The 25,577-nt window shown below is 48.7% G+C and overlaps 2 protein-coding genes and 1 long non-coding RNA gene across 4 annotated transcripts; 2 read left to right on the top strand and 1 right to left on the bottom strand.

Moving 5' to 3' along the window:
• Nucleotides 1–1,568: 1,568 nt before the first annotated feature.
• LOC128073468 (uncharacterized) lies at nt 1,569–11,524 on the top strand. The gene is made up of 4 exons (XR_008202722.1): nt 1,569–1,659; nt 6,363–6,470; nt 6,613–6,735; nt 11,212–11,524. It is a non-coding gene; the product is annotated as an uncharacterized LOC128073468 (long non-coding RNA).
• On the bottom strand, nt 2,484–13,333 carry MRRF (mitochondrial ribosome recycling factor). Of its 2 annotated transcripts, none has more exons than XM_052668425.1 (7): nt 13,231–13,333; nt 12,485–12,666; nt 12,016–12,171; nt 10,703–10,821; nt 8,881–8,972; nt 4,227–4,386; nt 2,484–3,139 (listed from the first exon to the last, which is right to left on the bottom strand). In XM_052668425.1, exons 2-7 carry the CDS (start codon nt 12,657–12,659, stop codon nt 3,062–3,064), a joined length of 780 nt encoding a protein of 259 aa, XP_052524385.1. In that variant the 5' UTR covers nt 12,660–12,666; nt 13,231–13,333; the 3' UTR covers nt 2,484–3,061. The 2 variants fall into 2 exon arrangements, with proteins under 2 accessions (XP_052524385.1, XP_052524386.1); XM_052668426.1 differs by having other exon boundaries at nt 13,127–13,235.
• On the top strand, nt 13,281–22,822 carry RBM18 (RNA binding motif protein 18). The gene is made up of 5 exons (XM_052668427.1): nt 13,281–13,460; nt 18,215–18,341; nt 19,054–19,140; nt 20,956–21,041; nt 22,195–22,822. Exons 1-5 carry the CDS (start codon nt 13,348–13,350, stop codon nt 22,352–22,354), a joined length of 573 nt encoding a protein of 190 aa, XP_052524387.1. The 5' UTR covers nt 13,281–13,347; the 3' UTR covers nt 22,355–22,822.
• Nucleotides 22,823–25,577: the final 2,755 nt, after the last annotated feature.

The raw sequence follows: 25,577 nt of genomic DNA, 5'->3' as shown, positions 1-25,577 counted from the left end.
GTTTGTTTAAATTAGCCCTGATTGTTAGTGCGGAGTGCGGGTTTAAATATTTTTCAAAGGCACTGTTATGTGCTGGTGGGGGTAGTGGGACTGCCCAGACAGCAGTGCCCAGGACAGGCGTCCCACATGGGGCTGCCCATGGGCTGAGCACCCTCTGGCCGTGCTGACCCCATTGGAACAGGGCTGGCCACCCAGTCCTGGGCTGCAGTGAGTGTCCCTGGCATCCACGTGCCCGTGTCCCCACCGGGCCCTGCTCCCACCGGAGCTGTGCTGGGCAGCATCCACTGCATTGCTCATTGCCGACAGCATCGCTGCTGCCCATCGCTCCCATCGCTGCCCACAGCCGGACCCACAGCAACACAAAAGCTCATTCCCAGCAGCTGAAGGTGCCATTTTCACGGCTTGGCTGAGCAAGGAAGTATTTTTTTGATCTCTTAAAATCCCAAATATTATCTGACAGTTTATCTTGTTTCTCGCATCCGTGTCTTTGCAGCAACGCCAGCTCATTTACATGTGTATTGCGCCTGCCTCCACGGGTGCTGAGGTCAATTGAAACTCAAGAAAAGAGGAGAAATTTATGCAAAACTGTTGATTGCATTTGTATGTAATGAAATCATCCAATATTCATCTGACTATAGACTCTAATCTGAAAGGAGAAGTGAAGGACATAAGAGTCACTGGAAAGCAATAATGAGCTTCTGTAGTGATTAAAAAAGCACTTGAGCTTTCTGAAAATCCAGCCAGAAATCGTGTCTAATCAACACGGAATATAGGAGGCAGAGATTACATTGATACATTTTGCAAAGCTCACTGCTGAAAATGTATGCGAGCTGTAAACTCTGACATGCCATCCATGCTCTGTTTTATACAAATCCGGGAGGCACACAATCAGAGCCCAGGCTCATCCCTGGCACAAAGCAATCTCGGTGTCTCTGCTCGATGACTCACAAGGAGTGCAATCACATCTATTTTGAAGAGCAATGTTGTTTTTTAACTGTGTTGAGAGCTTCCAGCTTCCTCCAAGTTTTTCCTGCTGCTCTCTCCAGCTCTGGTTCCCCTCTGCAGCTCGGCCATGCTGGTTGCAGGAGCTCACCCTGCTCCCCTGGCACTGCCGACCCCTGCACTGCCCTGGCACCTGTGGGTGCTGCTGGGCCACATGATGAGGTGAGACCTCTGGGAGCCCCACAGAGCCCACTGGGCAGGGACAGGGGGACCCGATGGGTGGCAGTTAGCTCCCAGCTCAAGGGGTCTGGCCATAGCCCTCCTTGTGTCCCACCACCCTGTGAATCCTCGAGATGCTTCCTGCCACTGCACCCACTTCATTTGGTGGCCAAAGCAGCGTCACTGAAATCAGTGCTGCGTCACAGCCGTGTTTTCTAGCTGTGGTCTCTTTTCCTCCTGGGTTGTTCAGCACAGCTGGAGCTCCTTCTCCACCCTCCAATAGCATCAGCTGCAGCTTATCAGCTCTGGGTGCAGCCCAGGCTTCAGCTAACTGAGGGCTTCCTGCTGATGCTGCAGCAGGAAGTGTTTGCCTTTTATTTCCACTTTCCTCTGCTGGTATGGTTGGATCAAGGCTGGCAGCCTGCGGGCCCTGTGGAGCAGCAGCAGAGCAGGTTCAGCACCTGGAGCCATCGCTGTGAGCCAGCTCACGTGGGCACAGTAAGTGCTGTGTCCCTTCTCCTGGGTGTTGGCTGCCTGCGCTGCGGCTGATGTGTGCCAGGCTGTGTGTGTGTGGTTGGTGCTGTGGTGGTGGTCCTATGTGTGAAGGTGCCAGGGCTGCAGCTGCTGCTTTTGTCCCTGTCCTGCTGTGTGAGGGCAGGTGTGGCTGCTGTGTGCTACTCCCTTGGTGCTGGGGGTAAGGACAGCTATGGGTGCATAGGAGCTGTGTCCCCTACTTGAGGAATTCTTCTCTGCAATGAGAAGCCTCTGGGGTGCCCTCCAGGTGTATCCTGCATAGCTATAGGGAAACCCTTTGGCCCTTGGCTGCTGCTGGGATGCAGAGGCTGCAACAACGGCAAAAAAGCCGAGTTGATAAATGTCAAAAGAAATACAGTAATCAGCTGAAAGCAATTTACTGAGCCATGTAACCGCCCTGGGCTCGCCATTTTCCTTTATTCATTTATCATGGTAAGTGCTTTGGCCAAAATACACAAAGCAGAGAAATTGTTGACATGTGGGGCCCTAGCAGAGCAAATCCTTCATCCTCGTCCCCCTCCCCACTGCACACAAACTAACTTTTTGGGAGTTGTTTATTTAAGGACTGCAGAGCACTTGGTGCTCTTTGAACCCAACTGCTCTGGGAGAGGGGCTGTGCTGTTGGCCACCACCTTCCCTCCCTCTTGCCGTTGCCTGAGGCTGTTTGCTGCTGTTGGGAAGTACCTGCTGGCAACCAAAGGCTGAGGTATGTGCTCAGAATCCCGTTCTGCTCCTTCCTCCTTCCCTCTGGAGCATGCCACCAGCAGCACATATGGGCAAATGACAGCTTTGCAAAGTTCCCAGGCTGATTTGGACTTTATTTTGAGCAAGAATAAATGATAAGGATCACACAAGGACACTGCTGGATTTTCCCTCCATGTTGTGCTTTCTTCTAGCAGTATAGGTTGAGAACTGGTAGAAACAGAGCTGGGCTGCACAGTGGGCCTGCAGCCTGTCGAGGCTCAGACATGAAGGAAATGGACTGGTGAGGTGGTCATGCATCTGGAGGCTTGAGCTTCAACTCTTGCTGAACTGCTACCTGAAGCAGAGGGCAGTGTTACCTCCTAGATCACAGCTTATGCTGTGGGAAATCCTTTCAGTAGCCTCCAATTGTCCTTAATGTTTTATTTTTAATCTTACTTCACCCAATTCTGTTGACACTTGAATGAAGAACAGCAGAGACTTCCCCCCTCCCTCCCATACAATCCGGGATCAGAAATCTCAGCAGCCAGGGGGTTCCAGCGCCCAGGTCTGGGGGAGAGCCACCCCTGCCCATCACCTGAAGCTGCCTGGCTGCAGGCTGCGATGGCAGTGGATACAGGGCAGTCCGTTCTTGCTGGAAGGGAAGTGTGTCCACACATGGTGTTTATCCAAGCAGCTCCTTGGTCTTCGCTGCCAGCAGCTTGTCCATCTCTGCTGCAGCACTGTCTGCCATTTGCTGGATCTGCGGCAGCACAGCACAGGTCTGAGTCTGCTATTTTCCTTATGCATGAAATTTCTTGTACAAAGAACTAAGTGGCTATCATTGAAGCTCTGCCCAGTGATTAGATACTCTGATAACAAGGGATGGATGTGGCAAGCATATGAACAGTACCAAAATGTGCATCTGTGTATTTTGGGTGAGTGATGGGCGCATATGCAGACTGAAATTGAAGCCTCTGGGGCTTTTCTGCACTGCTTCCCCAGGTCTGATTAAGATGCACTCAATTCTCAGGTATATGAGCATATGACCTCTCCTCATGCTGAAAAATCTGGATGAAAGTGGAAGTCAGATGTGAGACACTACCTCTACATCTGCCTGCTATGGAACAACCACCTCCCAGCAGGATTCAGTTACAACAGCACAGCCATTTTTCCTGCTCGCAGAAATGCTCTCTGCGTCAATGTTTATTTTTGTGAGCACACAGAGAATAGTTCTGAGGCATTTGGAAGGTACCTGACTTCAGCTGATAATAAACAAATGGCCAAAAAGTCACAGCCTGCTTCAGAGGCATCAGTTCAGCTTGTGCCTGAGTTTATGCCCAAGCAATTGACTTTAGTGACATTTGCTCTTAGGGAATTAGGCATGTGCTTAAGTATTTTCCTGAGTCAGAGCCAAAAACTCCTAATGGGAGAGAATCTTGCTAGCCCTTTCATTAACAAGAAATTGGAGCAATCCTTATTAGCACCAGCTGTTTAGTGATGTCCAGGCTCTGTGTAAGTGGTGGTACAATGATGGGCGTGGGCAGCTTTGCTCTCCATCAGCTGGGTTGTGTAACAAGCCTCTGCACTACGAAAGCTTTTGAGGAAAATTTTGTTTTCCTGTTTCAGTTTACAATTGTATACCGTATGTAATACCACAAATTTGGCTTTGAGATTTAAGCCCCAACTCTTACAAAGAAATAGCAAACACAGCAGCTGCTGCCTACTCCAAAAAGTCTGCTCAGAGTCACCTCATTTCTCAGTGCTGGAGTTCTGTCAGCTGTGGGAAAAATGCTCTCCCTCACCCCACTGAGCCAACAACTGCCATATGCTGCAAGGAAGAAACTTACCTGCTTTTCTAGCAGCCAGATGGTGTCCTCAGACACTTTGCTCTTGAACTTCTTCACCTGGTTGATGCTTTTACTTCGCACCTTTCTCAAGGCTTCTTTGGATTTGTTGGTGGACTGCTTGGCAAGCTTGGCCAGGCTCTCCCTGTGTTCTCTGGTTACTCTATCAATGAGGAGGAGAAAAAACAAAGATCAATGTAATTTGTAGCACAGCCAGACTGATTTCCTGCAGGGTGGGCAGGCCTCCACACAGTACCCTTGGGCTGTGCTCAGACCATGCTGTGCTGTGACTGCTCACAGGGGGCTTTCATCCCTCTTCAGTCCCTTGAGCAAATCGGCTGCCTCAAATGGAAAGTTCCTACTGCAGCCCCAAGCTGAAGGGCTTGGACTGAACATGCTTGTTTCGTGGATGTCACTGGCGTGCCTGGAAGTCATGCTGAAGCATTTAATGTCTTTCTTCCGCTGCCAAAGCATCTGGGGAAAGAGAGAAAACCCGGCTCCACACCCAGGATGCAGAGGAGAGAAGTGCAGCTTTCCTGCAAAGCTGTGAGGGAAGCTCCATCATCCCTGGCCCTCAGTGTGGTCTCCATGCAAGTGCCAGAGGTAGAGTTCTGCATCTGGGAGAACTCCTAATTCACTCGACCTTACCATGACCAGGCCTTTCCACTGACACACCTGGATCACGCCTTGTGACAAGGCAGCACTGCCAACAGCTCTGGAGTGAGCAGCTCATACAGAAGGCACAGAGGACGCTGGCTGCAGTTTGCCCCACGTGGTGCCACTGCTGCGCCGCTGGGAGCAAATCCCCACCTCTTCATCCCGAATGGGAACCACAGTGCAGCGTGAGCCTGAACCCAACGCAGGATGAGCTGACACGTCATCTCAGCTCCGGTAATGCTCCAGCACCAACAGCCGACTGCTGTCAATATCAACTGTTGGTGCTCAACAATAATATTTTAACTATTTCTGTGGCTGTTGCAGTTCTGACATTACTTTAAGAATGCAAAATGCAGCACACAGAAGATGCTGCAAAATAAACATTTCATATGGAATACTTTGAAATTGGCTGCAATGGCCTGAGTGAGTGGAACACCAAGGCCAAGATCCTTCCTGCACAGAGCTGAAGAAGCGTGGGGTGAGGGCTCCTCAGCAATGCTCAGTGTGGACTGTGGGAGCTGAGCCCCATGTGGCAACCCCTCAGTGCCCTCCTGCAGCAGATGTTTGCAGAGGCTCTGACTGTTCCTGAGCACTGCCAGTTATTTCTATCTCAAGGCAGAGGTGAATCAGCTTTCCAGAACTGACAGGAATTTCATACCCCTAGGAGAGCAGAGAGGCCCAGAGCAGAGACTCGGCACAGCCCTTGCCAGGGGACACACTGGGGACAGCATCTGGTGCTGCTGAGGGGCCACAGCTCAGAGCAGGCTGCAGCCAGGACCTGAATGTCTGATTGGAAGTGAGCGAGGTTACTCATAGTTTCCTGTGCATCCCAACATCGATGCCTTTAGGGCTTCTCTTTTTCAGAATCCCAAGCCAGAGGTCCTGTGGCACAGCTTGCAGACAGAGGTCTGCAGGAGGTCAGATTCTCAGGCAGCATTTTGGGAGGGGGAAGGGAAAGAGATCCCTGTCTGCTGAGCTGGGAAGAGGGAGCTGCTGGGTGGTGAGGAGAGCTGCTCTGTAGGGGCTGCCCCAGCTGGGGCCAAGTGCAGCTTGCCTTCACTTCCCTGCTTGTGTTCAGCTCTGGTGGTTTGTGCTGAGGGTATCACTCGCCTGCTTGGGGCTGCTGAGCCTTTAAGGAAATGTTTTTGTTTATGCAGGGCTGCCAGATTTCCTCTTCTTTTTGGCACAGGGTCACAGCTTTCATGCCTCCTTGTCTGTCTTTATTAACACCAATTCCTTTTTATCACTGCACAGTGCCGCAGAGTTTCTCAGTGGGTTTTACGTTCCACCCAGGCCGTATATAAATTCTTAGCAATGCTACCAACAGTGCCAGAAATGGACACTTCTTCAGTCTGATGCTGTTTCTGGTTAAGGAATCCATCAGCACAAGCCAGGCCCTTGGTTTCTAAGCACAGTTGCTTAATCCTGCCCCCAGATCTGGGACTTGGAGCTGTCTCGAAATGTGTTTGCTTTTCTGTCTAGTAACCATTGCAGCTGCCTCCTCTTTAGAGCCAAAGTGTGAAGCAGACACGGGGAAGAGCCCCCAGCAGGGATAAGGATGAGGCCTCAGGACCAGTGCAGCCTCTGCAGGTACAGAGCAGTGGGCTCAAACCCTGTCGTGTGCCTGGGGCCATGGCACCAAGCCACGCACAGCACAGCCTGCTGGGCGCGCAGCGGTGCGTGCAGAGCCGTGCACTGCCCCACAGTAACACCTCTTCTTTTCCTGCCCCAGCCAGCAACTGGTGGTTGAAGCACTGCAGCACTTGGATGCTCCTTTCCAGCATATGGCATGAGCACACCCGCAGTGAAAACAATGCAGGCCACGTCTGATCTCCAACACAGCGCGTTTTTGCGGGTAAGAATAATTTCTGTATCTCAAATGCTAGGAATTTCCTGCGAACGAGAGGGATCAGTTGAAGGAAAATAGGTTTAACTAGATACTCTGCATGCCTAATTGCAGATAAACATAGGGTGCAAAATATATTATTCAACGAGAAGCGTGAAAGAGACTTATTATGATGAGTGATCTGGAGCAACGCAGCTCAGCTTTGTGCATTTTTCTCTAAATGAAGTTTCTCGAGTCCTTGCTCCTCACCGTAGGTATCTTTGCATATTTCTTAAAGGGCAAAGGAAAAAAAAAGCTCACAATGAGTCATTAAACTTTCAAATGAGTCATCTGGCTTTCAGTAAAACATGTGTAAAAATATTACTAATTTACAAACAATATCCAGTGTAACACAATGGGTCCAAAAAAGATGGATCTAAAAATGAGGCAATACCATAAAAGACACAAGGTCAGGTCAAACTCGGCCACGAGATCAACCAATACAAGTGTTCCCATGGCTGGTTTTCTTTTCTTTTCTTTTTTTTTTTCTTTTTAAACCCCCAGAGAATACTTTTCTACAAACAAATATTGCCTATGCAGCGCTAGCAACACAAACAGGCGAATGCCTCTGGGAGCAGAGTGGATCCTAGCAGGAAGCAGAAGTAAACACCAAGACAACCCGTGTGTCTTTAAAACCACTGCATGTTTCAACTGCAATGCAAAACCTAAACTAATGGAATAAATACTGACAAGCAAACGTTTTTAAACGTTCGGCTGAAATGATCTCAAGCACCGATGTGCGTAGGGCAAAACAGGATGCGTGTGTGTCCACCTGATAAATCCAACTAAAAAGTGGTTTTAATGAGCAGGGGAAGATCATTTAGGTCTGACTTCACTTTTCACATGCTTTCCCTCCATTTCTGCAGGAGCACTATTCACTATTGTCTCTTACTTTCTGATTCGTTTGCTTGTTCTGCACACCTGCCATCATTTTAGCAATTTCACTGCATCTGTCCCAAATTTTTTGTGAACGTGTTTTGAGATTTGAGAAAATGAAACACTTTAGAAAAATCAGAAAAAGCAATTTGGGGATGTGAGGGTTCTCTCTTTCACAACTTGGGTGTTTTTCTCCCCTTTGCATTTCAAGGTTTTAAAGACAGAAACCGTTCGTCTTGTCTGTAAGGGATGAAACCCTGAACAATTCTGTTGTCTTATTGGAGAGGAGTCCGTGAGGGGCAGACCTGCAGGGCACATCCTGCAAACTGCAAATGAATTGGATGTGGGGCTTTTGGGTGCCAGCTGCCAGGGGGAATGGGACCGAGAGCAGCAACAGTTTCTGTGCAGAGGAATGGGCAGCTCATGAGACAGACCTCCTTTGGGAAAAGAAGATCTGCTTCTGATCTGCAACGCCATGAAAGAAAGTGGCAGAATGTACATATTTGTTGGAAAAACAGTATTTTTTTTAAAGATTAGGATTTGTAGTTTCGGAGTTTCCTCCCCTGCAATTCATATTCAAGGATGACCCAAGTGCCCATTAACAATCAAACCACTGCGCAGCAACCCGGGAGCCTCAGCAATTATGAAGATAATGGTGCCCTCCTCCTCTGCCTCCTCTCCTGAGGGATGGGGGAAGGGCAGAGAGCACAGGGGAAACAGAAAATCAGCAAATAGAATGATAATGTCATTCCCTTTAGCGACAGCAACAGAAAGCTGCAATTAGATTTCTCTGATCAAAATGCTAGATAAAAATCAAGAGAATTTTCTAAAGTAGATCTAAAGCATGAAGAATAACTCAGTTCATCTTTACTTAGAAGTCACCTCTGTGCAAAGCAGTGTGTGGGGTCTGTGTGCATGCAGTACACGAAGCCCTTTGTGGCACTTGTCTGCAGTACCCCGAGCTTGGATCACACCTCTGGTGGCCTCACACCTCTGCATCTGCTCAGGGTGTTTTCAGGGCTCCGTCACTGCTGGTACTGAGCACCCGCGGGAATTGTGGATTTACCACCCAAATGTGCTCAGAGAAGGGCTGCTGCCTCTGTCTGCACGTCAGCATGCTGTGTGATGCAGTTTGAGCAGAGGTGCTGAGCACAGAGCTGCTCCAGAGGGCTGGAGGCTCAGCTCCGCTGCATTGCCTTGCACAGTGATGAACTCAGGGAACCATGGATTGATACTCACTTAGGAACTGGCACCCGAATTAGTGTCCCATCCACTTCTGGGTTCAGGTTCATTCCGCTCTCCCTTATAGCCTTCATAGCTGCAGCTGTGCTCTGTAAAACAGATCAAAAGGTAAAAAGAATTAGGAAATAATCATTCCCATATGCCAGAACTCTGTCAATAGTTGGCAATCCATCTCCACAGAACATGGAAACATTTACTTCTGTTACCAGTAAGATCAGGAAGTTACATTGGTGTGGAGAGCTTTGATCAAACTGAATGGGAAACTATGGCTGCACTCAGTGTCGGGGTAGCGAGGGTACCAAGGGGGGAGAGGGGAAGGGGAAGCAACAACAGAAGAAAATGTTTTGCTTCTTTGAAACTATTTGAATGGTTTGAGGCAATGCAGAGTGAAACCACAATAAATTCCCAAGGCATGGCCTGACTGTGGCAAAGGAGATGAAAGATTCTCAGCATTTAAAAATTCCAGTTGAATGTTTTCCACTAGGAATCACACAGAACCCATTTAGAAATGTTAACTAACTTAACCACTTCAGCACTACAATGTAATCTCATTACATCACAGCAGTAGCAGTTGGCTGAGAAGCAGAGCCTGTGCCCAGCTCTATGTTTATTTTACAGCCTATTACTTAGGATTAACTTTTCAAAAAACTCCATCACAGCTGGCTGATGCTGCTCTGCCTGAAAGGTGAGGTGGGCAGGTTTGCCTGCTAATTGCAAAGTGATTAAAATGCTTCCCCCCCTCACCTTAAGAGCACTGCTGTACCTTCAGGGTGTCAAATGTTATAGTTAAGTAACAGTTCTGCAGAGAACTGCAACAGCACTCTGCCAGTTTGTTTCATTCTCTGACGCTGACAATAACAAGACTGGGCTGGTCTGCGTTCCTTGGGCACTAGCATGGCATTTCCTACAAGGAGCATTGCTAGTTCTGATGTTCTTTCCTATTGTTAACTTGAGCTCCAGGTTACTGCAGTAGATCACACTTATGAAGTTCAGCTTTTATCAACTGAGGCACAAAGTAAAGCTTTGCCAATGTTTTGTGAGATATAACTGCCCCACTCAGAAACGAAAGGAGCAGAGAAAATGTGACAGAGGTGATTTCGGTGTGTTAGGACCATCAGTGTTATTCTGTGGGCAGAACTTGCTCTGCAGGAAGAAAATGCTCAGTAAAAGCTGTATCGTAAATCCTCTTCTATAATTATTTTCTATCCTAGACTCTTCAGGGATTGGTATTTGCTTTCCAATGCTAGAAAGTATTGCTGATCTGCTGTAAGTAATGATATGGAGTAGTAGTGTGTGTAGTGTTATCAAGGAGTTCCATCTGCCTATGAAACAGTTATGGTATAAAACAATTGCATTGAGAGAAATAGCTCCAGCTCAGGTGAAAAACAATCCTTTGGCTTGGGAAGCAAACACAGGCAATACATGGCTAATCTGACTCTGCTGCTTGTGTACCCATTTCTTAGCCCATCCTCCTGCCTGGATGCAGGCAAAGCCACGGTATGGCTTCTCTCAGTTGTGGCACTCAGTGCATTCCCTGATGGGGAGTTTTCATTCTTCCAAGTTACACAATCTGGGTACTCTTCAGGAAACACATAGGCATCAAGTGCCTTATGCTGACCTCCTCTGAGACTCTGTCAGCTTAAGTGGGGCAGGCACATGGCACAGTCTGCAGCAAAACACAGCTTGTGTCAGTCAAGGAGCGACAGTGTTGTCTGAGCTCTTAGGCCCTTTTATCCACCTGTTTCATTGCTCAGTATCAACCTGTTTGTTCCCATGGTAAGTACCTCCCCTTGCCCCACCTCCAGAAACGTGTCCTTACCTCTGGAAAATTGGTCATGTTCACTACAATGAGCTGAGGAGACTTCTGTGAGATCTGCCCCAGCTGGTTCAGTGGAAACTTCCCATCTTTTGTTGTGACAGTGATGTGGTCAAGGGCCCCTTGAAAGAACCAAACACAGGGGAACATCAGCATGACACCACAGCTTGGGATGATGCTGTAGTACAAATACAGTGTCTCATTTTCCCTCCCTTGTGCAAAATACAGATGTTACAAAATAAAAAAATGATGTATGCTGTTTGTGTTTCTGCATCCCTTGTGGTGTTTGTAAAATATTTCAGCATTAGGGCACAGAAACATGAAAACAAATCTTCTGTTTCTGTTACTAGAACAGGAAAACTAAACAAAGATTGTGAAGAATTAAGAGGAAATAATTATTTTTTAATACTTACAAGTTAAAGAAGATCAAGATGTTATTATAAAAGTCAAGAAAACTACTGTCTTGAATTGAGCAATGTTCCCTTAAACTCCTCTTTTTTTTTTTTTTCCAGGTCCCAAGAGGAGGTGCTATCCACTACTTAATTGAGAGTATTCTGTTTCTCCCTGAGCTGCTCTTAATCTGCTCTCTCGTTTCTGCTGCAAAATGTTAACAGACCAAAAGGCACACGGGACAGGAGGTACTTTATCAGTGCAGTTAAAAAAAAAAAAAAACACCTATGGCTAAAATAAACAGTTAAGAGACTGAGCAACACGTTCCAGCCCTACAAAAGACTGCAGTGCCCTTTGCCAGAGCTGGAGTGGTGGATGATTCAAATGTGGTCATTGTTTAATATTACACTTTATCCCTGAAACTTGATACTACTTAAAAATACATATGTTCAGTGTTATAGTAACTGTAGCTTAGTCAAACATATTCATGATCCTTCCTGAAACACACAGTTCACTCAGTGAATAAAGCTTGTAAAGGTCAGTAACCACAAAGATGCATAGCAAAAAAAGTTTGTACACGTCAGACACCAGTCTGATGGCAATTTTCAAAAGGCTAATTTAATGGCAATTGGATTTTTCCTGCCCTACTGCACCATTAGCTGACAACCTGCTTCTTCATCACATCTGCAAACAGTTCAGTTAGACACTTTTGACATCTCCCACTTAGAAAAGCTATTTCCAGGAAGCTATTAACAAAAATGGATTCTTCCTGGTCAAGCTCAGGGTGAAGAGAGCCTTTAGTAAGGGATGTCAAGGTTGTAGTAATTGGGTGCCCAGTGTATAACTCAATAAAAAGAAAATCAATTCCGGAAAAAAAAACAAAACAAAACCCCAGCAGCAGAGCATTGTACAAAAAATGTACCAACCTTGTGAGGTTCTGACATTGATATTTCTGTTGAAATCTTCTTTCAGAGCTTCTACCACTGCCTGCATGTCTGTGTTGGTTTCCTCCAAGTTGATAATATCCTCAACCAAGGCAGCACTGATGTTCACTTTGGCTTGTGTCTGCCCTTTACCTTTAGCTGCACATTACACATAGAATTAATTTCAGTTTCTCACAATAACTCAACTACCTTAGAGATTAGAAAGAAGACGTTACAACTGATGTTAAATTAAGAGTTGAGTCCAAGATAAACAGACATTCTTTAGCAGGTAAATAGCCCAGCAATTCAGAGCACAAACCAAAATAGATGAGAAGCTCGTGCTACACGCACCAGCTCTAGCTGGGACTGCGATGACAACTACATACTGCCCTGCTGCAACAGCAGCTCCCCAAGATGGGTATCTGGCATCATGGATGGGGGGTGCAAACACCACTGGATGCTGCTGCTTTACCTTTTTTGGTGGCCAGCGGCCTGGCCAGCAGCAGTGGGTGGACGCATTGCCTGCAGCCATCCAGCAGCAGAGCTGTGCAGCGTGCTGGGGGCTGTGGCAGCCGCCTCACCACTGCGAGTGAAGAGCAATGAAGCAGGGAGTGCAGATGCCTAAAGCATCGTAATGCCATAGCCATTGGTTACCTGTAAAGGGAAGAAGTAGGTGGGTCAGCGTGCTAAAAGGAAAAGGCTCCAAACCTGAGGTGTGTGTCTGTGTGCGTGTGCCAGCAGTCAGCACTGCAGGGCTGGCTATTTGTGCACCACTTAAACAGAACTTCAAATTCTGCCGCTCTAGGATGGAGGCTCCAAAGCCCTCCTTAATGCTCCCCTTAATCACAAGTATGGCTCTAAGGCTGCGTCCAGCCACAGCGCTGCTCTGTGCCTCGAACTCAAACGAAACCGCACAGCAGCCCTCGCAGCGGCACGTGCGCGCAAGCCCGCCCCCACCCCAGGCCACACCCCATCCCGGGCCACGCCCCCATCCCGGGCCCCGCCTCCGGCATTTGCCCATCAGGCCCTGCCCCCTGCACTCAGCCCCTTCTCCCACACCCTGTGGACGCCCCGCCCGGTGCCCCGCAGCGCCCAGTCTGCCTCGCTGCGGTACCGCGGTGCAAAGCGACACAGCGTGGCCCGAACGGAGCGGAGCCGGGCCGAGCCGGGGTCCGGGAGTGGCAACAGAGGAGGGCGGGTGTCCGCGGCATTGCTCACCGTCGCGCCGAGCCGCCGTCATCAAACGGCGCCCGCCTGTGATGTCATCAATGTGCGCCAAGGGCGGGGCGAGGCCTGTGCGAGGCCGGGGATGGTGACGGGCGGCCCTGCGCCGCCATGGAGCCGGAACGACAGGCGTTACCGCTGGAGAACGCCGCCATCCTGTCCGAGGGCGCCCTGCAGGACGGGCACCGCCTCTGGATCGGCAACCTCGACCCCAAGATCACCGAGTGAGCGGCCGGGCGGGCGGGCGGGCGACCGAGTGGCTGTGCGGGCCCGGCGCCGCCCTCCCTGCGGCACCGCCCCGCGTCCCCCCGCGGAGCCGCGCTGCGCGGAGCTCTCGTTACCGGCGCCCCCCCTCCCAGCACCCGTTCCCCTTCTCCTGGGCTGCCCTCTGTGCTCTCCTCGTACTCGCTCGCCCGCGGCTCCGCTCTCAGCCCCGCCCCGGGTGCGGGTGCGCAGTTGCCCCCGGCCGCGCTCCACATTCGGGCTGGTGGCCCCGGGGCTGGGAACGGCTCCGTTTGCCTGCCTGGGATGGGGGTAGAACTGTGCATGTGCCCCGTTCCCTGAGGGGTGACGGGGGGTTCCATTTGTTGTTGTGTTCCGTCCGTGGATGTGGAGTGGGCGGGGAGGACAGGCAGGCGCTGCAGTGAGCACCTGGTATCCCCTGCAGGTAATGAGATCTTAGCCGCTGTAATACTCAAACCGCAGAACTACAGCAGGGGTTGCTGCCCAGTGTTTGGGTGGTGTGCTAAGAAGTGACAAACCCACACAGAGCAACGTGGGGTTTATATTTCTCTAGAAACAAGCATTTTTGATTAACTGTTGTGCGTGCTGTCATAGAATACTGTTTCTCCTTCCATCTCTGTGCGTGTGCAGGTGGTAGGGCTCTATTCTAAGTGTGGTTCATCTTAACAGAGCAGTTCTCTGCTAGCCTCTAAATGGAATCATTAATGCATTGTGCTTTACAACCATTCAGTTTTGGGTGGTTTTGCGTTAGTTACCGTTTCTGTCCCACAGCTCTGTTGCTTTGGTTTGTTCACACTCGCTGACCACATACACTCACATATGGGACTTAGCATGTTTACAGGTCCATAAGGACTCAGGAGATTGTGCAAGGGGAAAACTGTGGGTGTTTGTAAATGCATCAGATCCTTCATGTTTTGGGGTTAATGGTGTTGTTAAAGATTCTTTCACTCTACGTTTCTCTGAATCTAGGCCAGGCAAGCAGTAGCTTCATGTGAAATGATTCCATACCATTAAGCTTAGTGTTTAAAGTTTGCCCAGCAATGGGTGACAGTGCTCGTTGCCCGTAACAGGGTTGTATTTCTGGCTGGAGACTTGTGTTCTGCTTTTGGTTTTGCTTTAGTAATGTCTATACTCCACTGAAAAAAAAAAAATACTATAATCTGTTTCATTCTGAAAAAAATAAAGAAAATTCCTTTTAATGCATTGTCAGCATAGAGAAAGTAATGTTTCTGTATCAGTTCAGTAAATTTTTATAAATCAGCCTGACCCTTGCTTTCTTATCCTAAAGGCTCACAGCTCTGCTCATGCTTGCTTGTCTGAATAATCCCTGTTGAGCTTACTAATTGCATGACTAAAAACACATACCTGAAAGCTAAATAGCTGTTTCTTCATTTGCTGCTTTTATCTGATTTCAAAGGGTTGCCCCTGCAATTTTCATGTTAGATTTGCTTAAGATGGAGTAAAGTTGATTGGTTGTTAGTAGGGTTAATAACTGGTTGTGACTTTCTTGAGCAGAAATGAGTTCAGAAAGTCTTGAATTAATCCAAGACTTCCATTTAGAGAGCAACCTATAACTGCAATCAAGCACTGGGGAGTTAATAGGTAACGTATACATTTGAGTGCAAGCTGTGGTAATAGGAATTCATGAATGTAGGGCTGCCTACAAATTACAGCCTGTAAGCTGGTGGCTTATGGGAGGTTATTGCACTGTGACTCAAATGGGAGTCTCCAAGGGTGTCAGTTGTTGTCATACCTACTTGTTGGGGTTTGATGCGTCTTCTGGTGGGCTAGCTTCCCTGCCAGTGATGTTTACTTGGGTTATTTGTTTTATCTAGTATCCTGAGAACTGTTCTGCATATGGCAGCAGATAATGTTGGGGGTTGTAGCTGCTTAGCAGCTGGAAGGAGGCGAGCTGGCACCGCATGTCCACACAGCAGGCTGTGGTGTGGGATGTAATTTGTAGGCAGTTCCAGTGCTGAAGGATCTCTGCTTTGGGTTCTGCTGCAGTGGGGTGTGAGGAGGGCAGCGGGCGGTCAGTTGTGGTGTCACTAGCAGGGAATCCATTGGCTCCCTGCTGTCACTGCCAGCATGGCCTGGTGCAGCACTTGTCCCCTGGTGGGCTGGGAGATGCTTTGTGCTGTGCCCTTTGCTCACCTCGCTGCTTTGTGACTTCTGTTGCACCTCCTGCGTGGCACGTGGAGTCGAACTGCCTGCTCTAATTCCTGTGTGTAAAGCTTTTGGAGGCTTAAGTTTCTGTCCGCCCAAAACGCGGCACTTCCAGTACTGCAGTTATACGTATGTTATCTGGTTTCTAGTAGCCTTTGAATGACTGTTAATGACCTGCAGGTATGAAATAGTGGATGTTCAGCTTCCTTGGCTGTTCAGCTGCTTGTCTACGATCCCATCTTGATGAGTCTCACCTAGAAAACAATGTGTGCATGAGTTGTTGTTAGAGACTCCTACTGACTCCCAGTGGGGCAAAATTCTTTGCAATAATAGGTTTAGCATGTGGCCCGGTACCTTTGCAGTATCCTTGGGATAGCATTGTTCAGAGGAAGCCTTGCCTGTGTTTGAATAGCACTCAGGGTGCCAGGAGGAAGACTGGAGGAAAAGGAAATGGGGGAGCTGCGGGTTTGTCTTGCATTCACATCAGATGACAGGAAGTGGAAATTGAGGTTGGCTGTGGTGATCTTTGGGGCCACATCTGTGCGAATAACTCTTAAGCTCTGGATAAGCAGAGTCACTGCCATAATAAAGCTTTTTACACGTTCACACTTCTTCAATAAACATTTCAAGTTTTCCGTGACAGGTCTTCCTTCAGTGCTGAAGTCTTCTTTGCGTGGGGATAACAGTCAAGTTACTCTCAATGCCTCACTGTATTAACAACAGATTATAACCAAAGCCTGGAGCTTCTGGTTACACACAGCTTCGTTTGGAGCTGCTCCTTGCAGAGGAGATAACTTGCATTGTTAAAAATTGCATGTGTGGTTTGAAAATCATGCTTGTATCATCTAGATCTAAAGATTCTGAATGAAATTGGCTACATAGGTTGCTTCCAAACTCTTCTACTAAAATGCTTTTTAAAGGAATGGCTACGACTTGCTGCCAAGGAAGCAGAAATGCGTTATTTGTTGGTTGCAACGGTTCCCGGGTTGGGAGTTGGAGCCAACAGCATGAATTGTTCCTTTGGCAGAGTAGTTGCAGGGAGTTTTGTTGTTGGGAAATAAAATGTGGTGAGGATCATCGCTGCCCTTCCCGTGACTCTGTAATTGCAGGAGAAGGGAACCTGGCCCTCCTGCATCGCTGGGCTGAGCGCCTGCTGTACCTTCACCTCTCTAAAAGTGCACATCCTGAACGTTCGCCGTGGCTGTCCTGCGACATGACTCACATTCCTGGAACTTTCTTGCCTGCCTCCTGAAGCTTAACAAAGGGCAATCGCTTGTTTCGAACATCCTATCGGGCTTTATTAGGAAAAGTATTGTCTGCTTGGGCTGTCCCTGAAGTTACCTGATGCCTTCAGTGTCTTGGGACACTGCTGATTGCTTGCACCAGGACATGCCTCGTCCTGGCCAGTGCCTGCTGGTTCGTGTGCAGAGGGAGTTACCCTGATGAGCTTCCAGAGCTCCGAGCATTCTCTCATCTGGGAAGCTGGGAATTGAGCTTAGGCTGCGTGGCTCCCTAACTAACCCTGTACTGCTAATCAGGAGGGGTTGAGTCCTAAGATGCCCTCATTAAACCCTCAGACAATTCTTAATCTCTGGGTTGGAAGTCAGTTGGTGAAATAGTGATAGTGTGATTTGCCTGCTAGGTCAACTGGCACTATTAAACACTGGGGTCCAGGGAACCAAAAAAGCTGCAAGGAACTTTTGAGGTTAGATGTGTCTGTACAACGTATGTGCGCCTTGTTCCACACTGCTTAGTGCACCAAGTGCTAAGCATACAAGTTTAGTTGAGGTTTTTCCCAAGTTTTATTAAAAAAAAAAAAAAAAGAAAAAAGCACACTCCCCACTGAATGGCAGGAGTGTCTGACTTCTGTGTGCATGTCACTGGAAAGCTGGCTGAGCCAGGGATGCTTAATTTTGCCTGACCCGTACTGAGGTCTGGTGCTATTTCCACCTGGTCTGCTGTCAGCCTCTGGTTGTGGTTCTGCTCATCCTGCCTTCCTGCTTCCCAGCTCCTCCAGGCAGGTGGGAACAGGACTGTGTTTTCAGCCATGTCCTTGTCAGCACACTGATACAGCTTGGCACAGGGAAGGGATGGGAGCAGCTTTGCTCATGTGCGGACAGGGAGGGCAGCAAGAACTGCAGGCGCTGTGGGCTGGGACTGCTTGTGCAGAGAGAGGGATCAGATGGAGCTTCAGATAGTCATGGCAGGGCTGGAGAGGGGCAGTGTATATGCTTGGAAGTAGGTGTGATTTCTAGAAAGACAAGAGGCAGAGTCCTCCAGCCCCATAGGGAGCTGTTAGGTAATTGTCCCAAAAACCAGCTATGAATAGATCTGCTGCTCACTCTTCAGCTGGCACTGCTGGGAGGAAGGCTTAGGGGTGTAGGGCTGTCATTGATGAGGCCGGGCAGCTCAGGGCTGTGGTTGTGTAATGGATGTCCACCTCTGCGTATATTTGGGAATTCCTGTGTGACTGAACTGAACCATTTGTGTGACTGAGCTTGAAATGCGTGTCTCCATCGCTGTTCTTTCAGAGTACTGAAAGGTGCCATTCGTCTTTGTTCCCCCTCAGGTACCACCTTCTCAAACTCCTTCAGAAGTTCGGCAAAGTAAAGCAATTTGATTTTCTCTTTCACAAGTCTGGAGCTTTGGAGGGGCAGCCGAGGGGTTACTGTTTTGTGAACTTTGAAACCAAACAGGTACGTTGCTTTCTTGTTTCAAGAGAGTGGCTTCTTCCCCACCTCTTTTATGTCAGTATAAAGCTAAAACAGGAAGGGATAAATGAAATGCCCAGGCTGCAGAAACCACAAGGATGTCAGAAGAGCTGTGCCAGTGCTTGAGGTCTAAAAGGTCAACGAATGATTTTTCGTAACGAGGTGGAACAGCATTGCAACATGCATTTTTAATTGCTGTGAATCGAGTTTTGTGGGAGCTTCCCCAAGGTGAGATTTCACTGCTTAGTCAGGATAGGACCAAGAGGATAACATCCCTAGCAGGCATTAGCAAGATCTGGCGTAGGTGCAGGGTGTTGATGGGACATGGTATGCCTCTGGGACCAATGGCAGTGTTTCTTGAGAAGCTGGTGGAGCACAGAGCTCCCTCTGCGTGCTGTTCCAACAGCTTCTGCCTTTGATTTTTTTTCAAAACTTGTGATCATCTTCCCCATTTCCTCCCTACAATGACTGAAAGAATCTGCCCTGCTGGTTTATAAAAGTCTGATTGCTCAGTTGGGTGTGGGAGTCTTCCAAGTATTTCTGGGTTGGGATACAATGGGATAAACGTTCTTTGCAGACAGTTAGCTTTACTTTCAGAGGACTGATTTACAAAAGGAAAAGGGTCTTTACATCTGAGACGGTTATGACTGAAGACTTGGTTTGTTTATTGAACTGCCTTCCTGTGCCTCCTGTGCAGGAAGCAGAAAAGGCGATCCAGTGTCTCAATGGGAAGCTGGCCCTTTCCAAGAAGCTGGTGGTGCGGTGGGCGCACGCACAAGTCAAGGTAAGCCTGCTGGTAGATAAAAATCAGTTTGCAAAGTCAAAAAGCCATAATATTAAGGAACAGTTCTTATGAAGGCTGTCTTAGCTTGGCAAGATACCAGTGTGTTCTAGGAAATAGCTCTCAGGGAAGCAGCATGAACAATGTACCACTTCTGTTATCCTCCTGAACTAGCTGAGTTAGCGGTGAATGAGAAAAGGCTGTTTAACCTGATGTTCTTTGTAAAGGTGCATCTAATCAGAGCTCTGGGAACTGGTTACTTCTCTAAATTTCTGTTTTTTAACTTTTCCCAAGCTTAGTGAATGATTGGCTGAAGGATTGTATCCTTCCCTTTGTGGTTTTGCACCCTTTTTGGATAGGAGATGCATGGAAATTCCCAATTACTAAGCACTCTGTAACTTTGTTCCACTTCTGAAAGCACTTGGCAGCAGCTATAATTATTCCTGACTTGTAAAGCAAGGTGTTTCACTTCTAAACTAAATATCATTTTATTGCTTGCTCTACTGAATAAAACATCAAGGTTTTAATGTTAACTTGAGTACCTTCTGGAACATCCTTGTTTTCATGCCTCTGAATTCTTGTCTTGTTTCTCCTGCAGTTATTTACTCCAGCAACTTATATGAAGCAACTTTGTTTGAATAACTGTCTTTGTCGAGAGAGATGTTTTGGGGGAGGCAGAGGGAGGTGCTTATTGTTATTTACCTTTGGGTAATGTGATTTTAACACACCTTGATTATCCTGTAATCAACGTCCTACTCTTCTTTTTTTTTTAATTGAGTGCAGCAGTGCATTTGTTTAGGAATCTTGAAGAAGATGGGGGGGGGGGGCAGGAAAGAAAAGGGAAAAGCAGGTATCTTTGTTAAAGGAGACCATGCTGTTTTAATTATTGGCTTTGAAGGCTCCAGGCCTTTGTCAGCACATCAGAACTTGCACAAATGCAGGCTCCATTTTCTGGAGCGCCGCCGCTACTGAGCACCGTGTGCTTCCGGGGGCCTGACAGGCGATCCATAAAAGGAGCTTCAGCTGGGGGAGAGTGTCTGCTCAGCTGGGAGTTCAGCAGGGTAGCTCAGCATGCAGCCAGCCAGGGGATGGGGAAGAACATACATAAATAATCAGTTCAGCTCGCATGGCATTTTATAATCTGTGAATGGAAAGATTTAACGACACAAAACCTTAGCTTATTGCAGCAACTGTTTATTTTAGGCAATGACAGCACCGTGCTAAGTAGCTCTAAGATGAGCAGCCAAGGCTTACTAGACACTGTCAATTTGAGCAGCTCTGCTGAAAAACAAATCTGAATTTGTGCCAAGTGAAACAAGGAAGCAGAATGCTGTGAATAGTTCAGGAGGCCCGTTGCCCACAGAGAAGACAGGCTCACAAGCTGCTCTTCACAGAAAGGAGATGGTTCACAATTGATCCTGAATGTGTTTCTCTTCCATCACTGCACAGCTCTGAGTAGCTGTGTGCTTCTGTTACCTTGTCACTCTGAACAGTGTCTGTATAAACAGTGTGGTGATGCAGTGCTGAGAAATTTAGCATCTCTGCTTCGTCTTAGATAGATGGGAACGGGAAGTGATAAGATGGGATAACAATATGGTGCACAGAAGCGTGCAGTATCAGGGTCCACATCATTATGGTACCACCATAATGGTACTCAACAAACATGGTTAGAATTTGTGGCCGTCAAAATCAAATCCTTCATAGTGAAAGATTCACTAAATCTGAGGTTATATGAATCCAAATTTAAAGTGTATCTGTCAGAGAGTGTTTTTGTTCGTGACTCCAGTTTTGACTTGAATACTGGTCTTCCATTTGCAGAGATATGATCATAATAAGAATGAGAAGATTCTCCCAATCAGCCTGGAGCCATCGTCCAGCACAGAGCCGCCCCAGTCCAACCTGAGGTAGGAGATGGAGTGGGTGAGAGGTGACCAAACTGTGGGAACGGTGGGGAACTGACACCTTACACTTCAATAGGATCAAGAACTGGTGTTTTCTTTGTACTAAAAATCTAACCTGCAGGTGGGCAGCCTGCTCTGAAGTGCCCCGCATGAAATGAGCTCCTTATGACTTGATGTTCATTTTCTAACATATTAAATCGCTAGGAAATGTGAAGGAGAAGAAATAAGGAGAGGAATTGGAGCGTGCAACGCTTGAGCTTGTTTGGCCAGAATGTGCTTTGTAGTCCTTCACATGAATCTCAGTGAGAGGTGCTGTGCTGTGCTAATTTCATTCAGCAATTCTTATGAGCAAGAATTTTCTTTATAACAGTGAGAGATTAAAACAAAATATTTCCATTAAATTAAAAAAAAAAAAAAAAGCAAACACAATCAAACCATGCTAGGAAGTACTGAGCAGAGAGACTCCAATCATGCAGATTGTTAGTATGTTAGTAGTGCAGTGGGGTTGTTTTAGTGGGGATGGATGCTGCAGGAAACTGCAGTGGAGAAGGGAGCATTGCTCAGTCCATACCCAGCGAGAACAGTGGATAACAGAACTCCCAGGAATTTGGGGTGTAACCTAGGAGAGCATCTCCCTTTGGGATAAACTTTGGTAATGTTGAAATAATGTTTCTTCAATTAGAACCTGGGGCTTTCCCATCCCAAGTGGTCTTGTAGCTGTGAGGAAGTCTGGCTTTCATTTCTCTGCTGCTTCCAGCAGCCTTGCCTGGGCTGTGCTCTGCTGCACATGCTCAGACCGCTTTCAATGACATCATTGTAGATGTTGCAGGAAGCCTTGCTGTGTGCTTGTCTAGCTTAGAATTCTAAGAAAGTGCTGAGTAGGTGCAAGGAGAGTTACTTTGCAGTGCTGTGTTGTATCACGGAGGACCTTTCCTAAGCAAATCTGTACTGAGGATCTGAATGGCAGTAGTGTGGGCCTTAAGCAGTGGATTCCTGCTTCCTAGTTCCACGCTGCTGGTGGAGGCAGTGATGGGGGCTGCCCAGCTGCTCCTGGGGTAAATAGAGATTCCAGTGTCAGCAGAATCTCTGGATTGCTGTTAGTGTGATTCTGTGCTAAGATTAAGCTCAATTTCTCTTCTGTTTTTCCTCTTTTCAGTGTCAGTGCAAAAATAAAGGCCATTGAAGCCAAGCTGAAAATGATGGCAGAAAATCCAGACGCAGAATATCCAGCAGCGCCTGTCTATTCTTACTTCAAACCACCAGAAAAGAAAAGGACTACTCCTTACTCCAGAGCAGCCTGGAAATCTAGAAGATGATGCTTATTGAATGGGATGATGGTAGCAAGAAACACTGCTTTGTATGCCTGGAATCTCCCAATGCTTTTGTACTCTGTAGGGTGAGAAGGATGCTCCCCCTGAGCACAGCACCGCTGTACTGGCGCAGTGTTTGTGACACTCGGGTTGGTTGCTGGGTGCTCTTGTTGCCCGTGTAGCTTCACAGCTGAGAGCTGTTCAGAGGAGTAGGTTCCATTCAAAGCCTCTGATGAACATACAGACAGCCTCTGGATAGCTTGCACTCATTAGCAAGATTAGAGACAGTAACCAGTGTGTGGAGTAAAGCACATCCAAACATACTCTATTTAAGTGATTACTTTTTAAAGTCTTTTTGGACAAAAGATACTCCAATTCGTGTTTCTAACAGAGGGGGAAACACCTGGTTTTGATTAACATTCTGTAGTTACCATGGAAAACTTTTTCATCTCAATAAAACTCATTTTAAATAGACTTTGCAACACTTAGTAACTGTGCATGTGATATTTTCTAGCACCAATCCAAATTTATTTTGCATTTTTATTTGCTGGCTTTGGAAGTCGTGGCACAGCACAGGTATTCTCAGGGTCATTTGGGCTGTTGGCACGTGTGCCTCTGCATTGGAATTGGTGAGGTTACACACCAGTGGGGTCTTTTCTGTGCCATCAGCTTCAGAGTGCAGCAGTGACATCTCTAATAGTTGTGTTCAGGAACCCCCCTTAGTGGGAGCTCTTCACAAACCAGATGTGACAGCGTGAGAATAATGCTGCAGCCTCAGAGACATCTGTCAAGCACATGACCTCAGTGTTTGCCCACCAACTGGTCCTACCTTTATCTTTTTGACTGCCTGGTGGAGGTTTCTCAATGTGATTGAAGTGGCACAAGTATCTGTGGCAGTGCTGGTTCTGCTGCCTGCTGAGGCTCACCCATACAAGGCATCTGGTTTGGGGGTCTCGTTGAAGGCATTTTGCTGAAATCATTGCATCTGCAGCTCGTTCTTCTCCCTAAATGTTCATTGCAGAACTGAAAGATTTGAGGAAGGGCCGCCCTGGCAGCGTTTCCTCCTTTGTGATGTGGGACATTGGGAATGCGTGCACTCAGGTGCAGTTTGTACTGATTGCACTGCAGTCTGCTTTCTCACGTCCTTTCAGTGCTGAGCCTGTAGCTGGCCTGTCACTCTTGAGTTGCTTCTCCAAACTGGTAAGCAGGAGCAAGAAAGTGATTTTTGAACAGCCCACTTCTGAGCACAGGTGCTGCTCACTCGTACAGCAGTTGGGTTTGTGTTCCTGAAGCAGCTTTTTGAACACCTGCCTTCGAGTGCAGAACATGCTTCCTGCTCCCAAACAGCCCCCAGGATGAAGCTGTGCATGTGTATGGTGGATAGATCGAAAGCCTGAGTTGCTGAGAAGTAGGTCTTGTACTGTTAGATACTTGCTTGCTAATTTTCTTTGGGTACCTGAGTAAAAAGAAAGTATGGTTTGGAGTTTGTCCCCCTGTGAATGTCAGTAACACCCATTTGCATTCCTCTGTGAGCAGCCTGTGTTTTGTTCCTACGTGTGCTACCCCTTGTAGTCCTCAGGATGCGCATCTGCATTATTTCAAACCATTTCTGTTCCTAATAGGAATTTAGAAAATGCCTAAATTCAGAAGGTGAGGCGTGTGGTGTCATTCCCTTCAGACTCATATTTTGATATTTATTTGTATTTAAATTAAACTTGTTGAAATTCTTAAGGCTCTAAATAAACATTTAAAATGCATGTTTTCCTCTAGGGAAGTGAGGGTGGTACGCAGGAAGTGAGGGTGGTAAATGCTTGGCACCAACCGAAGCCCACTGATACCATTCTGTGTACAATAGCTGCAGTCAGTTTTTTTTTTGCACTGCCCCGTCGGTAACAGAAGTGCGTTGTGCGGCGTTGGGCCGCGGCAGACCTGGGGGAGCGCGACTGCAGGGCCGTGCCTGCCGCCCGCCCGGGCAGCGCTCCCACTGCATGCACTGCCTGGGAATGGCACAGCAGCACAGCAGAGCCGGGCCGTTCCTGACACCGCGTGCGGGAGCAGGTAAATGCTCGGCGACGCTTCTATACACAACGCTTGGGCTCTATCAGCCATCTTAACATCGCTCTGAGAAGCACCTGAAGGGATTGCAGGGCAGAGCGGGGCTCACGGCTGCTGCACAGCCCTCACCTCCTGTCTGGCTTTCTTTGGTTCCACTCTATTCCCGGCAAGGTGGGGAACCGAGGGGATCGTTCACCGTGCCCGTCGTGCAGGTTGTTCCTCGATATTTCAGTTTTCCTGCCCCATCGCTCAGGGCTGACGTGGAGTCGTGCCTTCACCTGAAGGAACGTTTCCACGCGGTTCAGTGGCTCGCGGATGGAGCTGCGCTGTCCCCGTGCCCTGCTTTGGTGGGAGGGAGCGCGTGCGGGGCAGCCGGGCCGCGTGCTTTCCCCGAGCAGCGCACGGTCACGGCCCTGACGCGGGCAGCGAAGAAACTCGGGCTGCAGCCTCCGCCGCTCCGACGGGGCAGCACGAGCCGGGCAGCGCTGCGCCTCAGCCCCTCCCGTCCGCGCTGCGCCCATCGCAGACCGGCGTGGTTCTCGTAGCACGGAGGGCCGCCGGCCTTTCTACGTCCTCAGGAGCCGCTCCGCGTTCCCGGTGGAGCTGCGGGAGCGGTTTGAGCCGCGCGGTGGGGCGGGGGACGCTGCCGGGCCTCGGCTCGGCTTTCCGGGGCTCTGCTAGGGCTTGCTTAGAACCTCAGCGTTTCAACCTAATGTCTCGTATTTATTCTAAAATGGCTTTCATCTGATTTCCCCCTCGGTTAACAATTTAGCTGTCAGAATCAATAACCGCGAGGATCCATCCCCGGCCGCCATCAGCTCACGTTACCGTCCTACAATTACTTCATGGTGGAACCGCTGCTGGGGCTTTGCCGGGGAATTATCAGGTTACTAATGAAGCCCGGGCAGCGGCGGGCGGCGCGACACCGCGGCGGTGGGTGCGATCCCCCGGCCCCGCCGGGCTCCGTGCTCAGCGCGGGGCTCCCGGGGCCGCGCGCGGCGGCGCTGCCCGAGCCCGGGCCCCGTCCGTGCGCTCCGTCGGGGCCGGGAGGGGGCACCGGGCCCCCGCCCCTACGCCGCGCCCGCGGGCGGTGCCGCGGCCGCCGCAGGTAGCGGGGCCCGGCGGGGCGGGCGGCCCCCGGGGCGCGGCGGGGGGGCGCCGCTTCCTGCCCGGC

This window comes from Tympanuchus pallidicinctus, unplaced genomic scaffold (assembly GCF_026119805.1).
Source record: "Tympanuchus pallidicinctus isolate F22 unplaced genomic scaffold, pur_lepc_1.0 scaffold8, whole genome shotgun sequence".
NCBI lineage: Eukaryota > Metazoa > Chordata > Aves > Galliformes > Phasianidae > Tympanuchus > Tympanuchus pallidicinctus.
The sequence above is the reverse complement of the archived record's forward strand: the minus strand, read 5'-3'. Positions and strand labels throughout refer to the sequence as shown.